We start from the raw sequence: 18,731 nt of genomic DNA, 5'->3' as shown, positions 1-18,731 counted from the left end.
GTAAGCGCTCTACATAATGAGTGTCATCTTTTCTTGTAAAATGTCCGGTGTAATCCGTAACGACGGTGTTGTCACAAGTTTATTAAGCAGTGGGAAAATGTCCTCACCGTCACATCCCTACTCTGTTCACCTCAGAGTTTTATTTTGAGGTAAGCGGTCAAGGGACCCCTTTGAAAATGGTCATGCCAGTTTTTCCCGGCCAAAATTTAGCGTTCTTCCCGACAAGCTAAAGTGACATGGTTGGGACCAATGGATTTAGGTTTTTCTAGGTTTCATATGACACCAGGATCTTCACATTACCTTTAAGACTGAGTCAGCTAGAACCTTTTTTAGGTTAATAGTTTATATAATAAAAGATTGATACTTGACGTCCATGTATCCATACAATATTATCATGCAAAATATTGTGATACGATGCTGCATCAATTCCCCCCCCCCACCCCATCCCCTACCAGGTAATGTAAACACATAAACATTATGAGCAGCGTGCACCAGCAGATGGAGTAAAATCCGCCTACTGTGGTGAAACATCGCCGCAGCATCACTGTGATGCCAAGTTGGATCCCAGAACCAAGTATCAACATAATACTTCTCAGAATCCGTCAACACGTTTTGATCCAGGACTCGTACCCCCTCACTGTGGCTCGCTTGTCCTCAGATGACTCGGGCCAAGAAGACGCTTCGCACCCGCGCTAAAACAATACAGCGCCTTGTGCAGAGCGCGCCGTTGATTAAAGATTCCGTTACCGCGGCGTGCCGATGGCAGCTCCGGTGAAATCTACCTGACTGGCTGCAGTGTTTCCTCCTCTCATGGAATGTCTTTTCTCCCTGCAGCCAAGAATGAAGATGATCGACGATTAGAGAGATCTGAGATCAAACGGAGGCTCACGAGAAAGGTCAGGATGCAACGAAGTAACTTTATCATAAACTAGAAACTAACCCTATGACACCTAAAACAGATTAACATGCTCCTGTCCACTCCCCCATCAGCTGTCCCAGAGACCCACGGTGGCTGAACTCCAGGAGAGGAAGATCCTGCGTTTCCAAGAGTACGTCGAGAGCACGCACTCCCACGATTATGACCGGCGAGCAGATAAACCGTGGACCAAGCTCACTCCTGCTGACAAGGTGAGACTCAACACGCATCCTCACAAACACCTCTCGTCACACTTACAGGGCTCTAGTGGCTTAGAGCTTCTTAGCGAGAGCGAGCCTAAGCTCCTGAGCGTTTTATGAACAGCGATGTCTTTTACTTTGGTCAACTCTTGAGAGGATTTGCATTCCAAGCAGGTTCAGTATCGAGGAGGAATCCCAGGAATGCAATGCTTAATGGCTGGGCTGAATATTACCAAGTGAATTACCTGGTCCAGTGAAGCTCAGAAAATATGTAGGAGCAGGAATTATATCTATGTTAACAGTGGCATAATTTGACATGCATGTTTAATATGTACTAAAAGTAAAAGTATAATTTGGGTGTTTTTGAAGTGGGGTTGAATGAGGTACTTATCCATAGTCAGTGTATTACCTACAGTAGATGACGGTCGGTACAGCCCCAGTTTGGAGAAGAAGGTAGGAGTATCAGCACGGAAGTAAAGCAATGTACTACTGTGGACGGAGCCAGCAGCAAAATGTATTTTAGCCACCTAAAAAATATCTTTATCAGTTTAAGTGTACGCTATATTTAGAATATTTTCACTAGTTTGCCGTGAGACAGCTATACAGTCTACGGTTCTGACGTGGGAACCAAAGCTGCTATCTATGCTCTTGCCAAAACATCCAGACTCCATTGGAAAAAAACTGTAATTTTACCTTACAAAACATGAGAGTTGCTGGTCTACCGCTGTCTCGATCGGTTACTTTGTTTGTGTTATTATGTGACTTTGGTGAGTTTGAATTCACAAAAGTCACAATACCACAAACAAACTAATGGATTGAGGCAGTGTTAGGCCAGCAACCTCGGTGTTCTGAGGTAAAATAACAGGTTTTTTCATTGGAGTCTGGTGGCAGTTCCCCGTCAGAAAGGGCTGTCTGACGGCAAGGTAAAGTGATGAAAATATTCTAAATATATCATACGCTTAGACGAATATAGATTTTTTTTTTAGTTGTCTAAAATACATTTTGCTGCCGGCCCCATCCACAGCAGTACATCGCTTTGCTCCCGTGCGGTAACTCCTGCCTGCTTCTCCAAACTGGGGTCGTGCCAACCGCCATACTACTGTAGGTAATACACCGACTATGGACTTCATGCAAGCCCGCTTCAAAACACCCAAACTATCCTTTTAACAGTGAGAAATAATCTAAGTATGCGTAGCTTTGATCTTTGTGCCTTGCTATAAATGGATAAAAGCTTTCCCGCTGAAGTGCTGTTTTCTTTCTCGTCTCCTCGCAGGCCGCCATCCGCAAGGAGCTCAATGAATTCAAGAGCTCAGAGATGGAAGTTCACGAAGAAAGCAGGATCTATACCAGGTCAGGCTCGTATACACAGCGCCCATCAATAATTCACCTCCACTGTTCTCCGAGTTCATTCAGCGAGAGTCTTCATCAATACTTTATTAGTTCTCTTTTGAAGATTTTCTGAAGATTTTGCCGCCATGAAAGGGCCTGGAATAACCTGTTTTCCTCCTTCTCTTTCCACCAGGTTCCATCGTCCTTAGCTGTCCATGCTGACCAGTAAAGCACTTCTTAGACTGGGAGTAGTGAGGAGTTAACCCTCTCCTCACTTTGAACAGAACATGTGGCCCTTTTTGGTCTGTTTTTTTACTGACTGCCTGCTTAACCTGCTTCAGCTGGAGACACTACTGTCGCTGATAACTGGAACCAAAGCGAAAGAAGCCACAAATCGACCCCACGGGGGTGATTCTCAGACGTACTCCAGGTCTTAGACTGTGGGATCGAGGACAGGAGGAGTTTGTCGGTGCGTCCGTGACGGAGGTGCCGTGTGCCAACACTGAAAGAGTCTGCTGGGGGCTCAGAAAGAGTTAGATTGAACTGAAAGGATAACTGTCGGAGGGTTATCACACTCTCCCCATGCCTTTACCTGCCTTCATGTTCCATTTCCTCCATTCCTTCCAGACTATGCACATAAAGAGATCACTATTAACACTGTTGACGGTACCGACAAACCGATCTGAACTTTATATATATAGGTACTACAAACGTCTACCCAGAGGTGCCACACAGCACCAGCCTTACTCCTTCACATGTAATTTAAAGGTTCAGATGAAATGTGAAAGACTTCCCGTACAGCCGCGTGCTTCTTATTTAAAACTCAGTCGTAGCTCTATTTGAATCAAAAAGTTTGAGCTCTGTGTGTGTAGACCCTCAGAGTGCCGATTCCCACCTAATATCTGAATTTAAAAAGTGTGCATTTTACTGTATTTTGTTGATCACATAAATGATTCTCATGGAGCACGTTATCACTAGATTATTTTCTAATAAGGCACTTTATGTTCCTTAATTGGGTGTGTAGAAAATTCAAATGTTTCTGTTTATAATTGAATTATTAAAGCAGGAAAATGTACATATTTTTATTTTCCTGGCTGTTTTATGGTACTTTATATATGCGAGTCCATAGTTGGCTGCAATTGTATAGATCAATTATGTAGATGTGATTGACTTTATATTGTACATCCACAGTAATGCTTTTAATTGTAAAGTATTTCTCAAACGTTATTTCAAAGTAGTAATAGTACAAAAATGTTTTTTTTTTTTGATACAGAGAAATTTAAAACGTTTTTGCAAAGCACACTGTATAAATCCACTCAGAAATTAAAACAACCTGTGATTTTCATTTCAACATGGTGTGATTATTCCAGAGATATTCTAAGTGATTGATAAGTATATGGCCTCTTAAAGTGACCAGATGAGGGCAGTGTTATATAAAATGTGCAAATTGATTCACAGTCTCCTCCGCCTCAGTGCCAAAATCCAATAATGAGCTCCAAAACAAAGAAACCCTTTTATTAGAATCAGCTCTTCTCTCCCAGGAGTGTGCACCCGTGTGATAAGTGCAACTGACATGCAGTTGTGTTTGTCCCTTTAACCTCCACCGTGATGCTAATCAGCAGTAAATGGACCTGGAGTCGGCGAACAGGAACGCAGCTCTCCTCCACTTAGTGTTCAGACACTAACTGAATGTCAGCTGATTATCAGAATGAGCTGATTAGAGGGAAACACCTTTTAATCTGATGAATTATTTTAGTATGCTTAGATTTAGAACAGGATAACTAGTAAATCCTGCTGAACAATAGCATGCTTTCAGGTACTAAATGTTAATTATTTATCAGTTTTTAATGACCAATAAGCAACAACTATGCTTTTACCTTAAGCCACCAATATGTTAAGAGAAATATGAAAAGCAATGCAAGTTAACACCAGAGAGAAAAACACAATTTAATATGACCTTTTTATGCCTCCGCGTCGGCGACAGCCATGGCAAGAGGCATTATGTTTTCGGGTTGTCCATTCTAGTGTACGCGCTATCTCAGGGAATGCCTGGAGGGAATTTCTTCAAATTTGGCAAAAACATCCACTTGGACTCGAGGGTGAACTCATTACATTTTGGTGGTCAAAGGTCAGAGGTCACTGTAACCTCACAAAACACATTGTTGGCCATAACTCGAGAAGTCATACACTAATTATGACAATTTTCACACAAATGTCTAACAGGAAAAAATGAAGTGATGACATTTTGGACAAACATGGATGTGAACTGCAACTTGACTGGTTGGCGGAGGCAGACAACCGCCAGGCAGTGATTCTAGTTAACCCTGAAATGCATTCAGAGACTAGGGCTGTCCCGAATACCATTTTTTTTTAATTTATGTTGAATATAAATAATGAATAATGTTGTGGGATTATTCCTAATTTCATTGGCTATTTGGGAATTTAGACATTATTACATACTTATATACATACTTACATACTTATATACATACTTGTATACATATATATTAAAGAAAAGCATTTGAATACTGATTTGGAGGTCGATTACCATGGCAACGGTCAAAGCTTCAAAGACTTATGGTCAGCCCTAGCTGCTCACAAGCTACCAAGCAGTATGTAAACTTATATATATATATCCAGCTGCAACATCAAAGCGATGAACTCATTAATGCATCAATAATTGTAATCCAATAATATATATGATATGTAACTTTATATAAAACTCATTTGTTTATCAAAACAAGATGTTTTCCTGTTATTTTCTAATCTCAAAACTCTCCAAAACATTTCATTTACGTATTGAAATCACTACAATTTTCTTCCAGGGAAGAATGCTCCGGTCATTTATATCTTTCAACAGCCTAATTTATGTTTCTCTCTCTCACACACAAGCTGTACACAAATTGATAAATTGACAAATTAGTCAGCACAGTAACCAGCAATCAGTCACTGTCATGTGGTCATTGTAACAAGGCTGTGTGGTCCATGTTTCATGTTGTCTGAGCGGCGCTGTCATACTGGTGCTGCTGCTAAACGATCTGATTGAGCACAGACACCTAATGTTATCTTCAGCAGCTGAACATGACCTGCTGAACCTCCATCATGTCACTGTGACAGTAAATATATAAAAAAACATCTTCATCCCTCTGTCTTAATTTATAGTGTCAGTGACAAAAACTGTTTAAGACAACTTTACCTGCTTTGTGTATACAATGGGGGAAAAAACAACAATTTTGTAATATTTAGTTTTATCAATCTAGATGTCATTTTTCCGAACACTTTCTGGACCTTTCTGGTTAAAAGTTTATTTTAAGAGTTCTTTCTTTACTTTGGAAACAGCGGTTGATAAAATGGTTTCACCTCAAGGCAGGGCTGTAGTACTCGGTCACGAGTCCGGCCTCGAGTCCACTTTTCTGAAGTCTTGCACTTGTCATGGACTTGTGCTTTGTTGGACTCGGACTTGTCTTGATCATGGGCTCGGCTATTAAGAACTGGTCAAGTTGCTCCTGACTGCTGATTTGAGATCAGTTGTACAGAACTTTGCCTGATTCTAACAGTGTTTCCAGCAGTGGCGCTGCTAAAAGTATCCCCGAAAGCAATTTGGGCCGCCACGGCAAAAAAAACTCTAGTTCTATGAGTGCGAGAAATACAATATCCTCTTTAGAAGACAAGTGAAAACACTAGTTTTAACACTAAGTTTAAACTTTATCTAGTAGCTGCTGCAGCACACTACATCCTCGCCCATGCTATTTTCATAAATAACAATCTCAATAAATAAATTGAAAATGAAAATGACTCTGCTTGTGGGCATATTGGGGGTGGATGGGGTAGATTCGTCAGTACTAAATATCTGATCAAATTCAAGATTTATGACTGTAATGATCCTCAAACCTAAGTTCTATGCATTGATTAGTTTGATGTTAGAAGAGAGATCAATGTTTATAGATTATTTCTGTCCATCCTAACTCATTAATCGCTACATGAGCATTAGAAAGACACTTCACTTTCATCTTTAATGTCTTTCTAATGTATTTTTAATGTGGTGTTAAATGTCTTTATAGATCATACCACTGTCTTCACTTCTATTGGGAACTTCCTACTACCTCGGCTTGTTAAATCATGTTATCTTGGAGCATGTATTGAATCTCACTGTCGGTAATCATTAGTAATGATGTCAAACCAGCAGAGATGATAGAATGTAAATCCACAAAGTCCCATTTGATTCATTTTCTTCCTCGTCTGCTGCTGCTGCTGTCATTTCCATTCATGACCGATCCTACGCTTAAATCATTCTGTTTCATTTTGAAGGCTGCTGCTTGAATGATGGACGTAATCTCGACACAAGATGCAGTAATACCAGGTCAACCTGTGGGTCTGATGCGGTGTCTCCGGTTCCTTCACATCCTGTCTTAAATGAATCCCATAATTACATTAACTGAGCATGTAGATCCTCATCATCAGATTGTCCAAAGATTTCATCTCTAAACTGGCTAGCCTGTTATCACACTGTCAAACCGTTTGCACAGTATTTCAAACTAATTAGAGCCGCTGACATCTTGGCCAGAAGCCTAAATGCAGCCACAGAAGAAGAAGAAGAACAGCTACTTATTGATTATGTTTTAAGCCACGCTAGCGGCATATTGGTTGGTACATGGTCCCCAGAGGATGAATCCTAATGAGGTTGAGCGTTTTTGGTGACACGTCTTGACAATTATGGAATGGATTGCCATGGATTTTTAGTACAAAGATGATAGAATGACTTTTCATTGAGCGCCAACAGCAGGTCAAAGTTTCACCTACACAGAAATATCTCAACATGTACTGGATGGGTTGGCACATCACATTCATGGCTCCCAAATGATTTCTCCTTATGACTTTGAGTTTTCCTCTCTAGCGCCACCATGAAGTTTGTGGTTTTGAGCGAAATCTCTCAACAACTATTGGATGGATTGATATGAAATTTGGTCGACACATTCATGTCCCCCTCAGGATGAATTCCAATAACTTTAGTGATCCTTTAACTCTTCCCCTAGCGTCATCATCAAGTCAAAATTTGAATGTGCCCAGTACTTCGGTTTACGACCAAATACCTACGAAACTAATCACATTCCCACCAGCCTCAGCTGTACTTTGTGTTTAGTGCTAATTAGCAAATGTTAGCATGCTAACACGCTAAACTAAGATGGTGAACATGGTAAACATTATACCTGCTAAACACGTAGACATCTATTATATAGATATATAAGAAGTGGACGTAGTCACGGTGGCGTCACCCATTGGTTTGTGGACTACGGTTTTGAAGCCTCAAGTTTGGCATTTTGGCCGTCGCCACGAGAGGGTGGCTCTAAGAACGCTGAATAAGATATTTTTAGGAGGCCAAAATGTTAATATTAACTTTCATGAACTGAAAACAAACTTGGAAAGGGTTAAAGTTGTAAGACGAAAACACAGACAACTCCCAGACCGGACAACGCCGTGGCACCGACCTGTCAATCACAAGGTAGCCACGCCCTAAAGCATCCCCTGCTTTATGGTCTATTTGACTCTAAATGGGACCATAATTTACTAAATGAACATCATGCTGTATTGAAGAAGACTTGAATATAGCGATTGAGACCATAAACTCATGTTTACAATGTGTACTGAGGTAATAAATCAAGTGAGAAGTAGGCTCATTTTCTCATAGACTTCTATACAATCAGACTTATTTTTGCAACCAGAGGAGTCGCCCCCTGCTGGCTGTTAGAAAGAATGCAAGTTTAAGACACTTCAACATTGGCTTCACCTTTCAGACCCGGAAGTTGCCAACTTGCTAAACATCAGCGTGCTAGTATTGTCATTGTGAGCATGTTAGCATGCTGAGTTTAACATTAAACTCAAAGCAGAACAGTACCTAAAGTACGGTATCATGTATGTAGATTTGCGTTACATTGTTCCTTTTGTCTTGTTACGGGACAAGCAGCCATGAATAAAAGCAGAACTTAATCAGGAAAGTTTTCAACTTTTTCCTTTTGTAAATACACAGAAATTCTTCTGAAGTCTTATGAATTCATAAATAAGTAATAAATGAATCACTTTTGACAGTGAATATTTACATCAGGAAGGCAAATCAACCTTACAACTCTATAAATTATTTTGCAGAAATATCAAGGCAGTGTGACACAAAATAAAAAGCTGAATAATTTGACTTCTATCTGCGTCAGTAAACCTCAGAAATTACACAGCGAGGGAAAACAAAATGAGAAAGTAGGCTACTTGCATTCCCGGAAAGCAGCCCTGCATGAATGCATAATCAGCTATGAATCCCAAATGTTGACAGCGACTGTGTTTACTGGTGAGTTATTATCTTCTCGCAGAAAAAGAAAAAGAAATCGCGGGCTGAACTCGACTTCATCTCGGATATGAGCGTTGAATATTTATGACTGCATTGGGGCAATTTGTCTTCCTCGGGGACTAATCGATGCATTGCGTTTTGGTGGCAGGCGGCTACATTTAGATAACAAACCTCCATTAGGGGCAATTTATAATCCAAACAAAATACCACATCGCTATCAAACAAGCGTGATGCGATGGGAGATTTGGGAATTTAAACACAGGAGACATTAATTATCTTTCATGTGATAGTCACGTCCCAGTTTAGGGGGTTATAATAATGAAATCCCCAAAGCAAAAGTTCCACCCTGACTCTGACAAAGTTCAGATGAAGACATTGTTTTAAAGTCCGTAGCCTAGAGGAAAGCTGAGAAGGAGCATGAGATGGATGGTACGAGAGGCTGTGGGTCATCACTGAATCATTAGAGAAGTCTTTTAACAGCTGCTCCTCAGGGGAATGCTGAGGCGAAGGGAAGGGGGTTGCTGATGCAGGATTGTAATTACATTTTGTGACTACAACAAAGCCTGCTGCCACTCTCCATCGCCACGGCGGGGAGCCGAGGACGCCTCGCTGGCCTGTGATGTGATGCTCATGGATGAGGATGCCGCGCGGCCTTAGATCAGGAGAATGTGCTCTACATGATGAGGCGCTTTGTGGTGAAGGTAGATGGGAGGAAGAAGACGGGGAAATCAAAACCACACCAATTTAAAATATGTCCTCCACAGCGGGGGGCTCACTGATTCCCAGGTAGGCGGCGGGTGCGGTTCTCCTAACATCTCCCGCAGCTGCCTGGAATGTAATTTGCAGAAAGCTTGCGATTGCATTGGATCCTTCAAGGCACCATTAACAACTTCCTCTGTGATCGAACTACGCTGATTTTACTGCAATGACTAATGACCCAAACTGATCTGTGGGCGAGAGGAGGAGGAGGAGGAGGAGGAGTAGTAGGAGGAGTGTTGACCTACGTTTGACTTGCAAACCAAGGAGACAAGAGCGGGAAAGGATCAACACCGGAGGGTAACGTAATAGCCGTTGTTAGTTTTTCTTTTCTTTGAAAGGTCAAATTACTTCATTACCCAGAAATCAGGAAACACAACACCAGCAAAGCTCTCGCATCTCTGACCTAATTGTCCTCTTCGGAGTGGTGGGTGGGGCTGATGGCAGTTAACTGGACTTAATGTACATGTACTGTACATCCTGAACAGTTTTCTGGTGCATTACCGTCTCCCCCATACAGCGCCCACTCACCTCAGCTATTGCGGAAGCTCATTGTGCATAACTCACTCCTACAATGTGCCATAGCTACAAGTATTCTCTCTCTATAGGGCTGTCATTTGATTAAGGTACTGGTAACACTTACAGGTCCACATGGTAGGTGATGATTAGCAAGTAACCTATTTGAAATTTCTTTGGAATTACTGCCAAATTACCCCAATATTTACCTTATTTACCTTTATTATGAACATTATTAAATAATTATATGCTAAAATAACATATAATGGTTAAAATGGGGCCCTTAGGCTTGAGAAGCAGATGTGCACTGCTTTTCATCAGAGGTGGAAAACAAAAACTAATAAAAGACACTAATTATCAGGAACTAATCTCACCATTGCGTGACTTATTGTCTACACAAATGTAAACTGGTAGCTAATGTAATGATTCAGGGAGTTTTTAAAGACATTTCAAAGAAGTTATTTGCTAATAAATTAAATGTATTATTATATTATTAACTAAATTATCAGCTATTGGGAAATAGCGGAATATAATTATTAAATAATAAAATAAAAAACAAGTAATTTTCGATACATTTTGAGGTAAATATTAGGGGAATTTGGCAGTAATTTCAAAGAAATTGCAAATAGGTTACTTGCTAATTATCACCTAATTACCCTGAAATTTGCGGACCTGTAAAATTAAGTGTTACTAAAATAATTAACCGCACGATTGTCCATTGTTAATCGCGATTAATCGCAAATTAATCACACATTTTAATCCGTTCAAAATGTAGCTTAAAGGGAGATCTGTCAAGTATTTAATGCTCTTATCAACATAGGAGTGGGTAAATATATAAAGCAAACCTATTTGCCCACTCCTATGTTGATAAGAGTATTACTCAAAATATCGGTATTTAGGAATTTTTGAGTAAAAGCCACTTAAAACATTTTATTTAATCAGCTTAAAAAATCATACAATTTTGAGTTAAAAAAAAACAAAACAAAGTTTTATCAATTAATTAATGCTTGCATTTATTTTTTATATTATTTTTGGTACATTGAATAGCATATTTATTTATAGTAATTTATTTATTAATTTTAGATTTCGGCAGGCTCCGCCTTCATACTTATGCACTGTGGTGCTTTGAGCTAAATGTTACATGCTGAATGTTAGCAGGTATGATGTTTACAGTTTTCTTAATCTAATCGCTGTGCTAACAATCAGCACTCAATATCCATCAATGCACAGCTGAGGCTGATGGGAGTGTCATCATTTTTTGGACCAAAGTAACCCAATGACTAACACGGCTATCATGACTAAAAGCTAAGGTCTTACTTAGATCCTGTGTTGCTAGCTTTGTTAATGTCACTATATTGTGGTGCAGAGTTACACAGCGTATAATTGAGCCACATGTGTCATGAATATTCAGTTCTCCCCCTTGGATAACAGATTTCTATCTCAGTCATTCACTCTGGTTCGTTCTCTTTGTAATTCTGCTCACAGTTACATGCCACATTGCACATTAAACTCAATTGATTGGGGGAATTAAGCCAATCACTAACAATATTATTTGCTTTTATTAAAAAAATGAAAACGCCCGAGGCTCAAAAGCAGCCCTGTCAACGCTGGAAGCTCTTTTTATTTTCTGTACAGCCGGTCTGTGCAGCCGTATCTTCTATCATGTATGGCGTCTCCATTGTGAGACTTCCATTTGCCTCAGCTTTCATCAGGCTGCTGAAAGCTTGCCTCCATCCTGCATCAGGATCAGGCACTCTGCACTGAGAGCCCTTGTGAAAAATAGCTATGTTACAAAAGGAATAGGAGCTGCACAGAGAAAGAGAAAAGAAATGGGGGTCAGAAAGACGGAATATAAGACGGGGGAAGCCAGAAATGGAGTGGTGAAATGTGGGCTAGAGCTCTGAAAGCTTGAGTGTTTATACCGGCCCTCTTTCCATAAGGGCTGTGTTGCCTCCAACCAAGATGGATCTCCGACGACAACCTATCATCTCTGTTATTAGGTGGGGAACACTTTGTTGCCCCGCAGCACAAATTGTGCAAAAAACGATTCATTCCATCTGCTTCATTCCAGCCAAACCTTTCACAAAGCAGCCTCCAATTTTATGCTCTTATTTAGATGATTACCTTTCATTTCAAAAAATCTTTACCCATGAGCCCCTGTGTGTGTTAACTGCTTGCATTTTAGGGCTGTTGACGTCCCCCCCACCCGTCCCCGCTTTAAAACGCCAGGGGAGCTGCAGCGAAGGAGCTGAGCTCTGCTCCAACAAGCGTGATGCTAACTGTGGTGTAATTAGAGGAATGCCACTGCACGCTTGGCAATCTAGACTAATTAGCAAAGCTTTGCTGAGTTTTCAATCCGCAAGGACCCCCCACACGAAGCAAACAAAAAAAAAATGCTAAACTCACTGAGGGGTAAACAGATGTATAAATGTTGTTTGCTATCTGCCTTGCGACTGAGACTTGAGGTTTCCTCTGGAGGGAGGAAATAACACTGCATTGGAGAGGTTCGTTTTAGCATCAACAACCACATACTGCAGCATTTTGTGACATAACACAAGTACCACAGAAGAGTAATGCAACAACGTAATATGACATGATGGAATATAATGCTGCATAATGTCAGAACTTAAACCTTTTCGTAATACTGTAACTTGTTTTGGTTAGCATATGGTGGGTACTGTAATGAAGCATTCATGCCATAGAAGAGTTATCGTGATTAACCAGTTCCCTAATTGTAAATAGCAATAGTGTTACTGTAACAACGTTGTTTTTTTGCGTACTTGTATGTTTTTGAGTATGTTTAAACATCTGTAATGCTCATTTTCAGGTTCATACTTTGCTCCGGCTGGTGGGCCGTGCTTGGTGTTTCCTCAACTGATCTCAACTTGGCTGCCGGGTCACAAACTTAACTCATTTTACAGCTAAACTGTACACTACAAGATGTTTCTGAAAACATTTGAGGCGAGAAATAGGCATTACAGTAACAGAATATTGATTCATATTTGAGTAGCACTGCCTAGTTTGACCGTTTGGTCAGAGTTTGCGAGTGATTGACAGCTGCTCAGAGACGGCAAGGCTCTAGCTCGGCTCTGATTGGTTGTTTTCCTCCGGTCTGTGAAATCTTGCAGATGCCATTAGGAGAACCAGAGGACACAGAGACACATGATTTTTTTCAGATTGCACTACCGTCAAGATGTCGTAACCAAAATACTTTTTTTTTTTTTTAAATCATATTTGTTCCATTTCTACCCATTGCAGCTTTAAGGATCATGTCCTTATGGGATGTGTGGTTAGAACTAGCATTATTGTACCTCACTTTAAAAAAAAAAAAGGTAGCATATGCCTTAATTAATCACCCAAATAAAACACCCATGATGCTCTTGACCTGAACGGTAAGAGTCAAATGCTCATGGTGGATCCAGCTGTGACTTCTGCATTCACTTTGGAACTTTGACTTTCAGTGAGGTGTGTGAGGCCGGTCACATCCACGGCCGTGCCACTGTCTCTCCTTGTGTTTCCCAGTGTTCCCCGCTGTCTCCGGGTGTGTTTAGGTGTGTGTGAGAGTCTCTTCCTGTCCTGTTGTCAACCTGGGCCCATGTCTACCTACACACCTGCCTGCAACCGGCTCATCACTTCCAGCTTCCAGCATACACACCTGTCATTCATCAGCTCACCATCTCTGCAGTATATCTACCACGGCTCTTCACCCACTCAACGTCACAGTGTTGTTTTAGCTCCTTATAGGTGGAATCATGTCTCAGGCTTTCTCTGGAGAAGTTATTACCCTGTTGTTGTGCTTCACCTCTCACAGTTTCTCACGTGTCCCAGGATCACTGTCTTCCCTGCCTGCTCGCCTATGCTTCAGTCCAGCGCAGCCATGCTCCAGCGTTCCTCCATCGCTCATCATTCCCTCCTTTAAACCTCTGGACATCATTCATGTCCATCTTCCACCTCATCAATATATCCCATTCTCTTAAAACCTCACTCCCTGTGTCTGCGTTTGAGTCCTCACTCACTGGTCGTAACGAGGAGTTTCTGCTGTTTGTCACAGTGATCCCTAATGTGAGTGCAGAGCCTCGTTCAGCTAAAACTATTTTGAATTTGAGGCACACAGTGGAACCAGAGAGGCTGAGTGGACTGGTTATATTATGCTTTGAGAATAAACAAGCAGAGATGTTGAACCTGGAGCAGATTGAGGAGGACTTCACAGTGCACAAGAATCAGAATGACGTCCAGACCGGTGAGTACAACAAACTCACTGAACTCATTCTCTAGATAAGTGGTTTTAAAAGTGGAGTCTGGGGTCCTTAGCGAAAAGGGGAATTATTCATTTCAATTATAATTCCATCCATAAGTATCACAATGACAGAATGTATGACTATTGGTTTAATACACTTTCTGTAATAAAACATTTAAAAGCAAAAATCCTATCAGCAAGAGGACCCCTTGCAACAAAATCTAATCAAATGGGGGTCCATGGTCTAATTTGTGTTAGTTTAGGGGTCCTTGACATGAAAAAGTTTGAGAACCACTGATGAAAACACCAGCAACCACTGCGTTGCCTAGCAACGTAGCATTGCGTGTGTAAAAACTCTGCAGTCTCTCTTTTACTGGGTGTTTGTGGCTGCAGTCGCTGTGGAGTTTATATTGTTTATACATCTGTGTTGTCTGTTTTGGTGATGTTTAATTCTGCTGTTGATTCGATAAGAAGTGTCTGGCTATTTAATTTATGTTGTGAAATATTCACATTTTGGTTTCTCAAATAACCGTACTGTCAATAGTGTCTTTTACGTAGGTTGTTTTCGGCTTTGCGATGATTTATTTATTCCCGAATTAAATAAATCTGCATTTTAGCTACAGATTGGAAAACGCACATCCCAACTACAGCAAGTTGATTTTTGTCTGACATAACACCTGTGTGTTGATATCATACTTCTAATTGGCTGAAGGCACTGTGAATTCCCCTTGTTTCCATAAGAGACTGTTGTTTTGTATAAAAAAAATGACCTCATCATAATAATTGTAATTTATGATATTAACTTGAGACATTATGCGTTTCTTAAGAGACATCACTCTTTGAAAAATGTCCATCTATATTTATGTATAATAAAGTTCTTTGATAAGTAGCTGTGTACGGATTTGCTTTGTGAAGTTATCACCTTGATGTGAACCTGTCCCGATTCGTCTGGCTCAAGCTCATTATGCTGTAATGACTGGTTTTGTTATCAGTGAGGTGCACAGACCGTCTGTCCTTCAGGAACAGGAACTGTGATATTAGAGAAAAATACAGGGTTGATTAAAAGCCTGATTGAGTAGTCATCATGTATTTCTGAAGATAAAACCGCACAATTTCCTGAGGCAAAACACACTGTCTCACAATGGCAAGTTCTGAGTCAGTCAGTTTTTATTTCCATAACTGCATCCTTAAAGGTCACGCTCTGTTGGGTTGCATTACGAATCCGACAGTCTGTGATCGTGTCTGCTGGAGGATTTTTGACACTTTGTGTGGTCTTTTGGACTCCACAAAAGTCTAAGTGGCAGCACTGATAAGAGCTTTTGGACATCAAAGCTTCTTTGTCTTCTTTCCGTCTGGAACACATAATCCTTTTAGGAAAAGAAGGAAGATATTGCAATTTTACAATTCCTGTGAATTCAGTAACTGTTGGGTTTTTAGCCATGCTAGCTGTGTGGCTTTACAGATGGCAACGTCGGTCAGTTGGTCCAAAATATCTCAACAACTCTTTTATGGATTGCCATGAAATTTGGTAGGATGGGATAAGATAGGATAGCACTTTATTTATCCCCGCGGGGAAATTGCAGTTGCACAGCAGCACAGATTCTAACAGAAGAAGTAAGTACATAAAATAAGAGTAAAAGGTACAGGCATTCGTGGTCCGGAGAGGATGCATCCTACTGACTTTCGTGATCCTCTTACTTTTCATCTCGCACCAGGAGGTCAAAACTTTCATTAATTCAGTGAAATATCTCAACATCTACCAAATGGATTGGCACAATATTTTTGGTGCCTTCAAATGGGGTTCGTGTTTACCGTGTTCTCGAGAAGAGTCCATATGAACGCCCCCCTCTTTTGGTATTCACAACCTCTTAATTTGAAAGTTTCTGAAAGCTCCTAGTTCACGAATTGTGACGTGTTTGTTGATGTTGTCGGAGCCCATGGGAGTTCATTTTTCGGTTCATAATAAGTGAATATATTGTAATTTTAGTCGAATATTGTTTTTCTTTGTAATTTTATAATATGTCTGAGGAAAATGTTGATATTCCCAACAGCCTCATCTTTTTCCTCATTCATTATGCCTTTGCATTTCCTGCATTATGTTACCTACTTGCTCGCTTGCTAAATTGTTAACCTCTGTGGCTTCTGGACGCCGACAGTAACGTTAATATTGCAGTTAATTAGCAGCGGTGTTCCCACGACTTAACCACTTGAATGCCGAGCATATCGTGTGCATGACTTCCCATGTTGTAAACACAAGCTCACAAGCTTCATTTGAAGGCAGCATTTGTACAGACATTTGTGGTTCCCAGAGGATGAATCTTAATTACTTTGGAGATCTTCTGACTTTTCATCTAACGCCATCATGAGGTCAAATGTTCACTTTGTTCAATACTTTGGTTTATGACCAAATATCGACAAAACTTATGACTTCCCCATCAGCTCAAATCATTTAGCTCAGCCCCTTAGTCTTGTTTTCCCATCGTCTTATGAATGCGGCTGCACGTCTTTCTTTCACCTCTTGGTATTTTTCCAATTAGGTCAAAGCAAAGTGTTAAGGAGAAAAGAGAGGATGTAATCCGCAAACTCCCATGTTTGTCTCTGTTCAATAGACCATGCATGGTCAGCAGAAAGCATTTCAGCTTAAAGCAGATGGTTGGCTCCTTCTCCAATCCAATTTATGCAGATAAAATGCCTGCGACACGTTTCTCACATAGTATCTCCCATTATAAACCATTTATAACTTTCGCCCTGCATGTCACCCACATCTTTAAAACTGTCAATTTATCAATGAAGTAATCTACAAAGTGTCCATTAACATTCAGCGGCCTCGTACACTTCACCTGCATCGTTACAAGCTTAAAGCCTTTTAGCCGTACTGATAGCATGGAGCAATGTGGGATTTCAGTGAGTGCCCATTCGTACGAGAGATGTCATCTAAAAAATTCCAGTAGTGGAAAAATGCTTTTTTTTAATCTGGTATGGGAACATATTTTTATGGAAATTACTGTCTTTAACAGATCATTCCACACTCTGTTTCATGGTATACCTGTAATTGAACCAAAGAGGTTCATTTCAGAATGGGAAATGTCACTCTAACAACTGTTTAAAAAAATAAATAAAACAAACATCATTTTCACCTGGAAGATCCCACAGATTTCTCTACATGCATGTGTATAAGAAATTGTTGGTAACCCTGTAAAAAAAAGATAATATAGGCTGGAAATTCAATGTAAATTACCGTAGTAATTAGCCAAAAATGTCTAGTTTCGTCCATGATTTCTTAATGACAGAAGATCTGGAAGTCCCAGGAAAAGAAAAATGTATGAAAAGTTCTGCATCATAGAAATAAATATACAGTCAAACTTCAGATATATTAAATCAGAATTATGAAATGGTGTTGACATTATTTTGACAAAGTATATCTCTAATTTTGACTTAGTATGTCACAACTTTCATGTGTATTTTTTTCTCATTTTGGTGGGTGTAGACTTCCATTGAATGACCATAGTAAAAGTATTTTCTCAAAATGACAATGTCCAGTAATTGAAGGACCAGTGTGTAACAGTTAAGGGGATCTATTGGCAGAAATGGAATACAATATTAATAAGTATGTTTTCTTTAGTGTATAATCACCTAATAATAAGAATCATAGTGTTTTCATTACCTTAGAATGAGCCGTTTATATCTACATAGGGAGCGGGTCCTCATCACAGAGTCCGCCATGTTGCTCCAGCATGTTTCTACAGTAGCCCAGAACGGAAAAACCAAGCTCTGTTAACTTTTCCTGTTTGGGCTGGAGTCGATAACGTTACTCGCTCCCGTCGCTGCCGCTCTCTCTCTCTCGCTTCACCACTCACTTCCCACATACACACAAACTCTATGCACTATCTCTGTTCCAAATGGCTCTAGAGAGGACCAGTCGCGTTTTTGCGTTGGCCACCGTAGCTCTCCAACACGCTTGGCACACGAGAGAGGCTTCAGTTGGTTGCAATCGACTCACCTCACTGCTAGATACCACCAGATCCTACACACTGGACCTTTAAAGTAAGGAGCGTCTAATATCTGTTAAATTATTCAGCAATTGTCTTTTAATTGACTACAGGGGAATCATTTCCAGTAACTCAGATGAAGAAGGTAATAACACTGAAATTTAACCATCATGACCTCCCCAAATCCCCAAATCTCTCCTCAGCATTACTGGATAATATTTGAGTCTGAGGACCATATAATGAAGTTGTATCTGATGAAGAATAAAGTAACATGACAGTATGTGACAGATGGCAACATGTTCCTTTCCCATTTGACATGAATTTGCTTCATAAACATAGCATATTAATCAAGTAAATCTTAACATTTAATATAATCCCTGTAATATTTGTAATGAATGTAATTTAACTCACAGCACCTACTCTGTTTGTCTTCAAGTGCTTTGCTCTCTACTCC

The 18,731-nt window shown here is 40.3% G+C and overlaps 1 protein-coding gene and 1 long non-coding RNA gene across 8 annotated transcripts in view; both read left to right on the top strand.

The window, feature by feature from the left end:
* Nucleotides 1-3,796, top strand: part of phactr4a (phosphatase and actin regulator 4a) — a 40,825-nt gene extending 37,029 nt beyond the window's left edge. For all 7 annotated transcript variants that reach the window (XM_074614437.1, XM_074614434.1, XM_074614435.1 and 4 more), the window contains 4 exons: nt 835-896; nt 991-1,128; nt 2,390-2,466; nt 2,639-3,796. In XM_074614437.1, the coding sequence (XP_074470538.1) occupies nt 835-896; nt 991-1,128; nt 2,390-2,466; nt 2,639-2,654 (293 nt within the window). In that variant the 3' untranslated portion in view covers nt 2,655-3,796. The remainder of the gene's footprint in view (nt 1-834; nt 897-990; nt 1,129-2,389; nt 2,467-2,638) is intronic.
* A 10,094-nt stretch (nt 3,797-13,890) lies between these two features.
* Nucleotides 13,891-18,731, top strand: part of LOC141754542 (uncharacterized) — a 121,923-nt gene continuing 117,082 nt past the window's right edge. Inside the window, exon 1 of the long non-coding RNA XR_012590675.1 lies at nt 13,891-14,291. This is a non-coding gene — a long non-coding RNA (uncharacterized LOC141754542). The remainder of the gene's footprint in view (nt 14,292-18,731) is intronic.

This window comes from Sebastes fasciatus, chromosome 17 (assembly GCF_043250625.1).
Source record: "Sebastes fasciatus isolate fSebFas1 chromosome 17, fSebFas1.pri, whole genome shotgun sequence".
NCBI lineage: Eukaryota > Metazoa > Chordata > Actinopteri > Perciformes > Sebastidae > Sebastes > Sebastes fasciatus.
The sequence above is the reverse complement of the archived record's forward strand: the minus strand, read 5'-3'. Positions and strand labels throughout refer to the sequence as shown.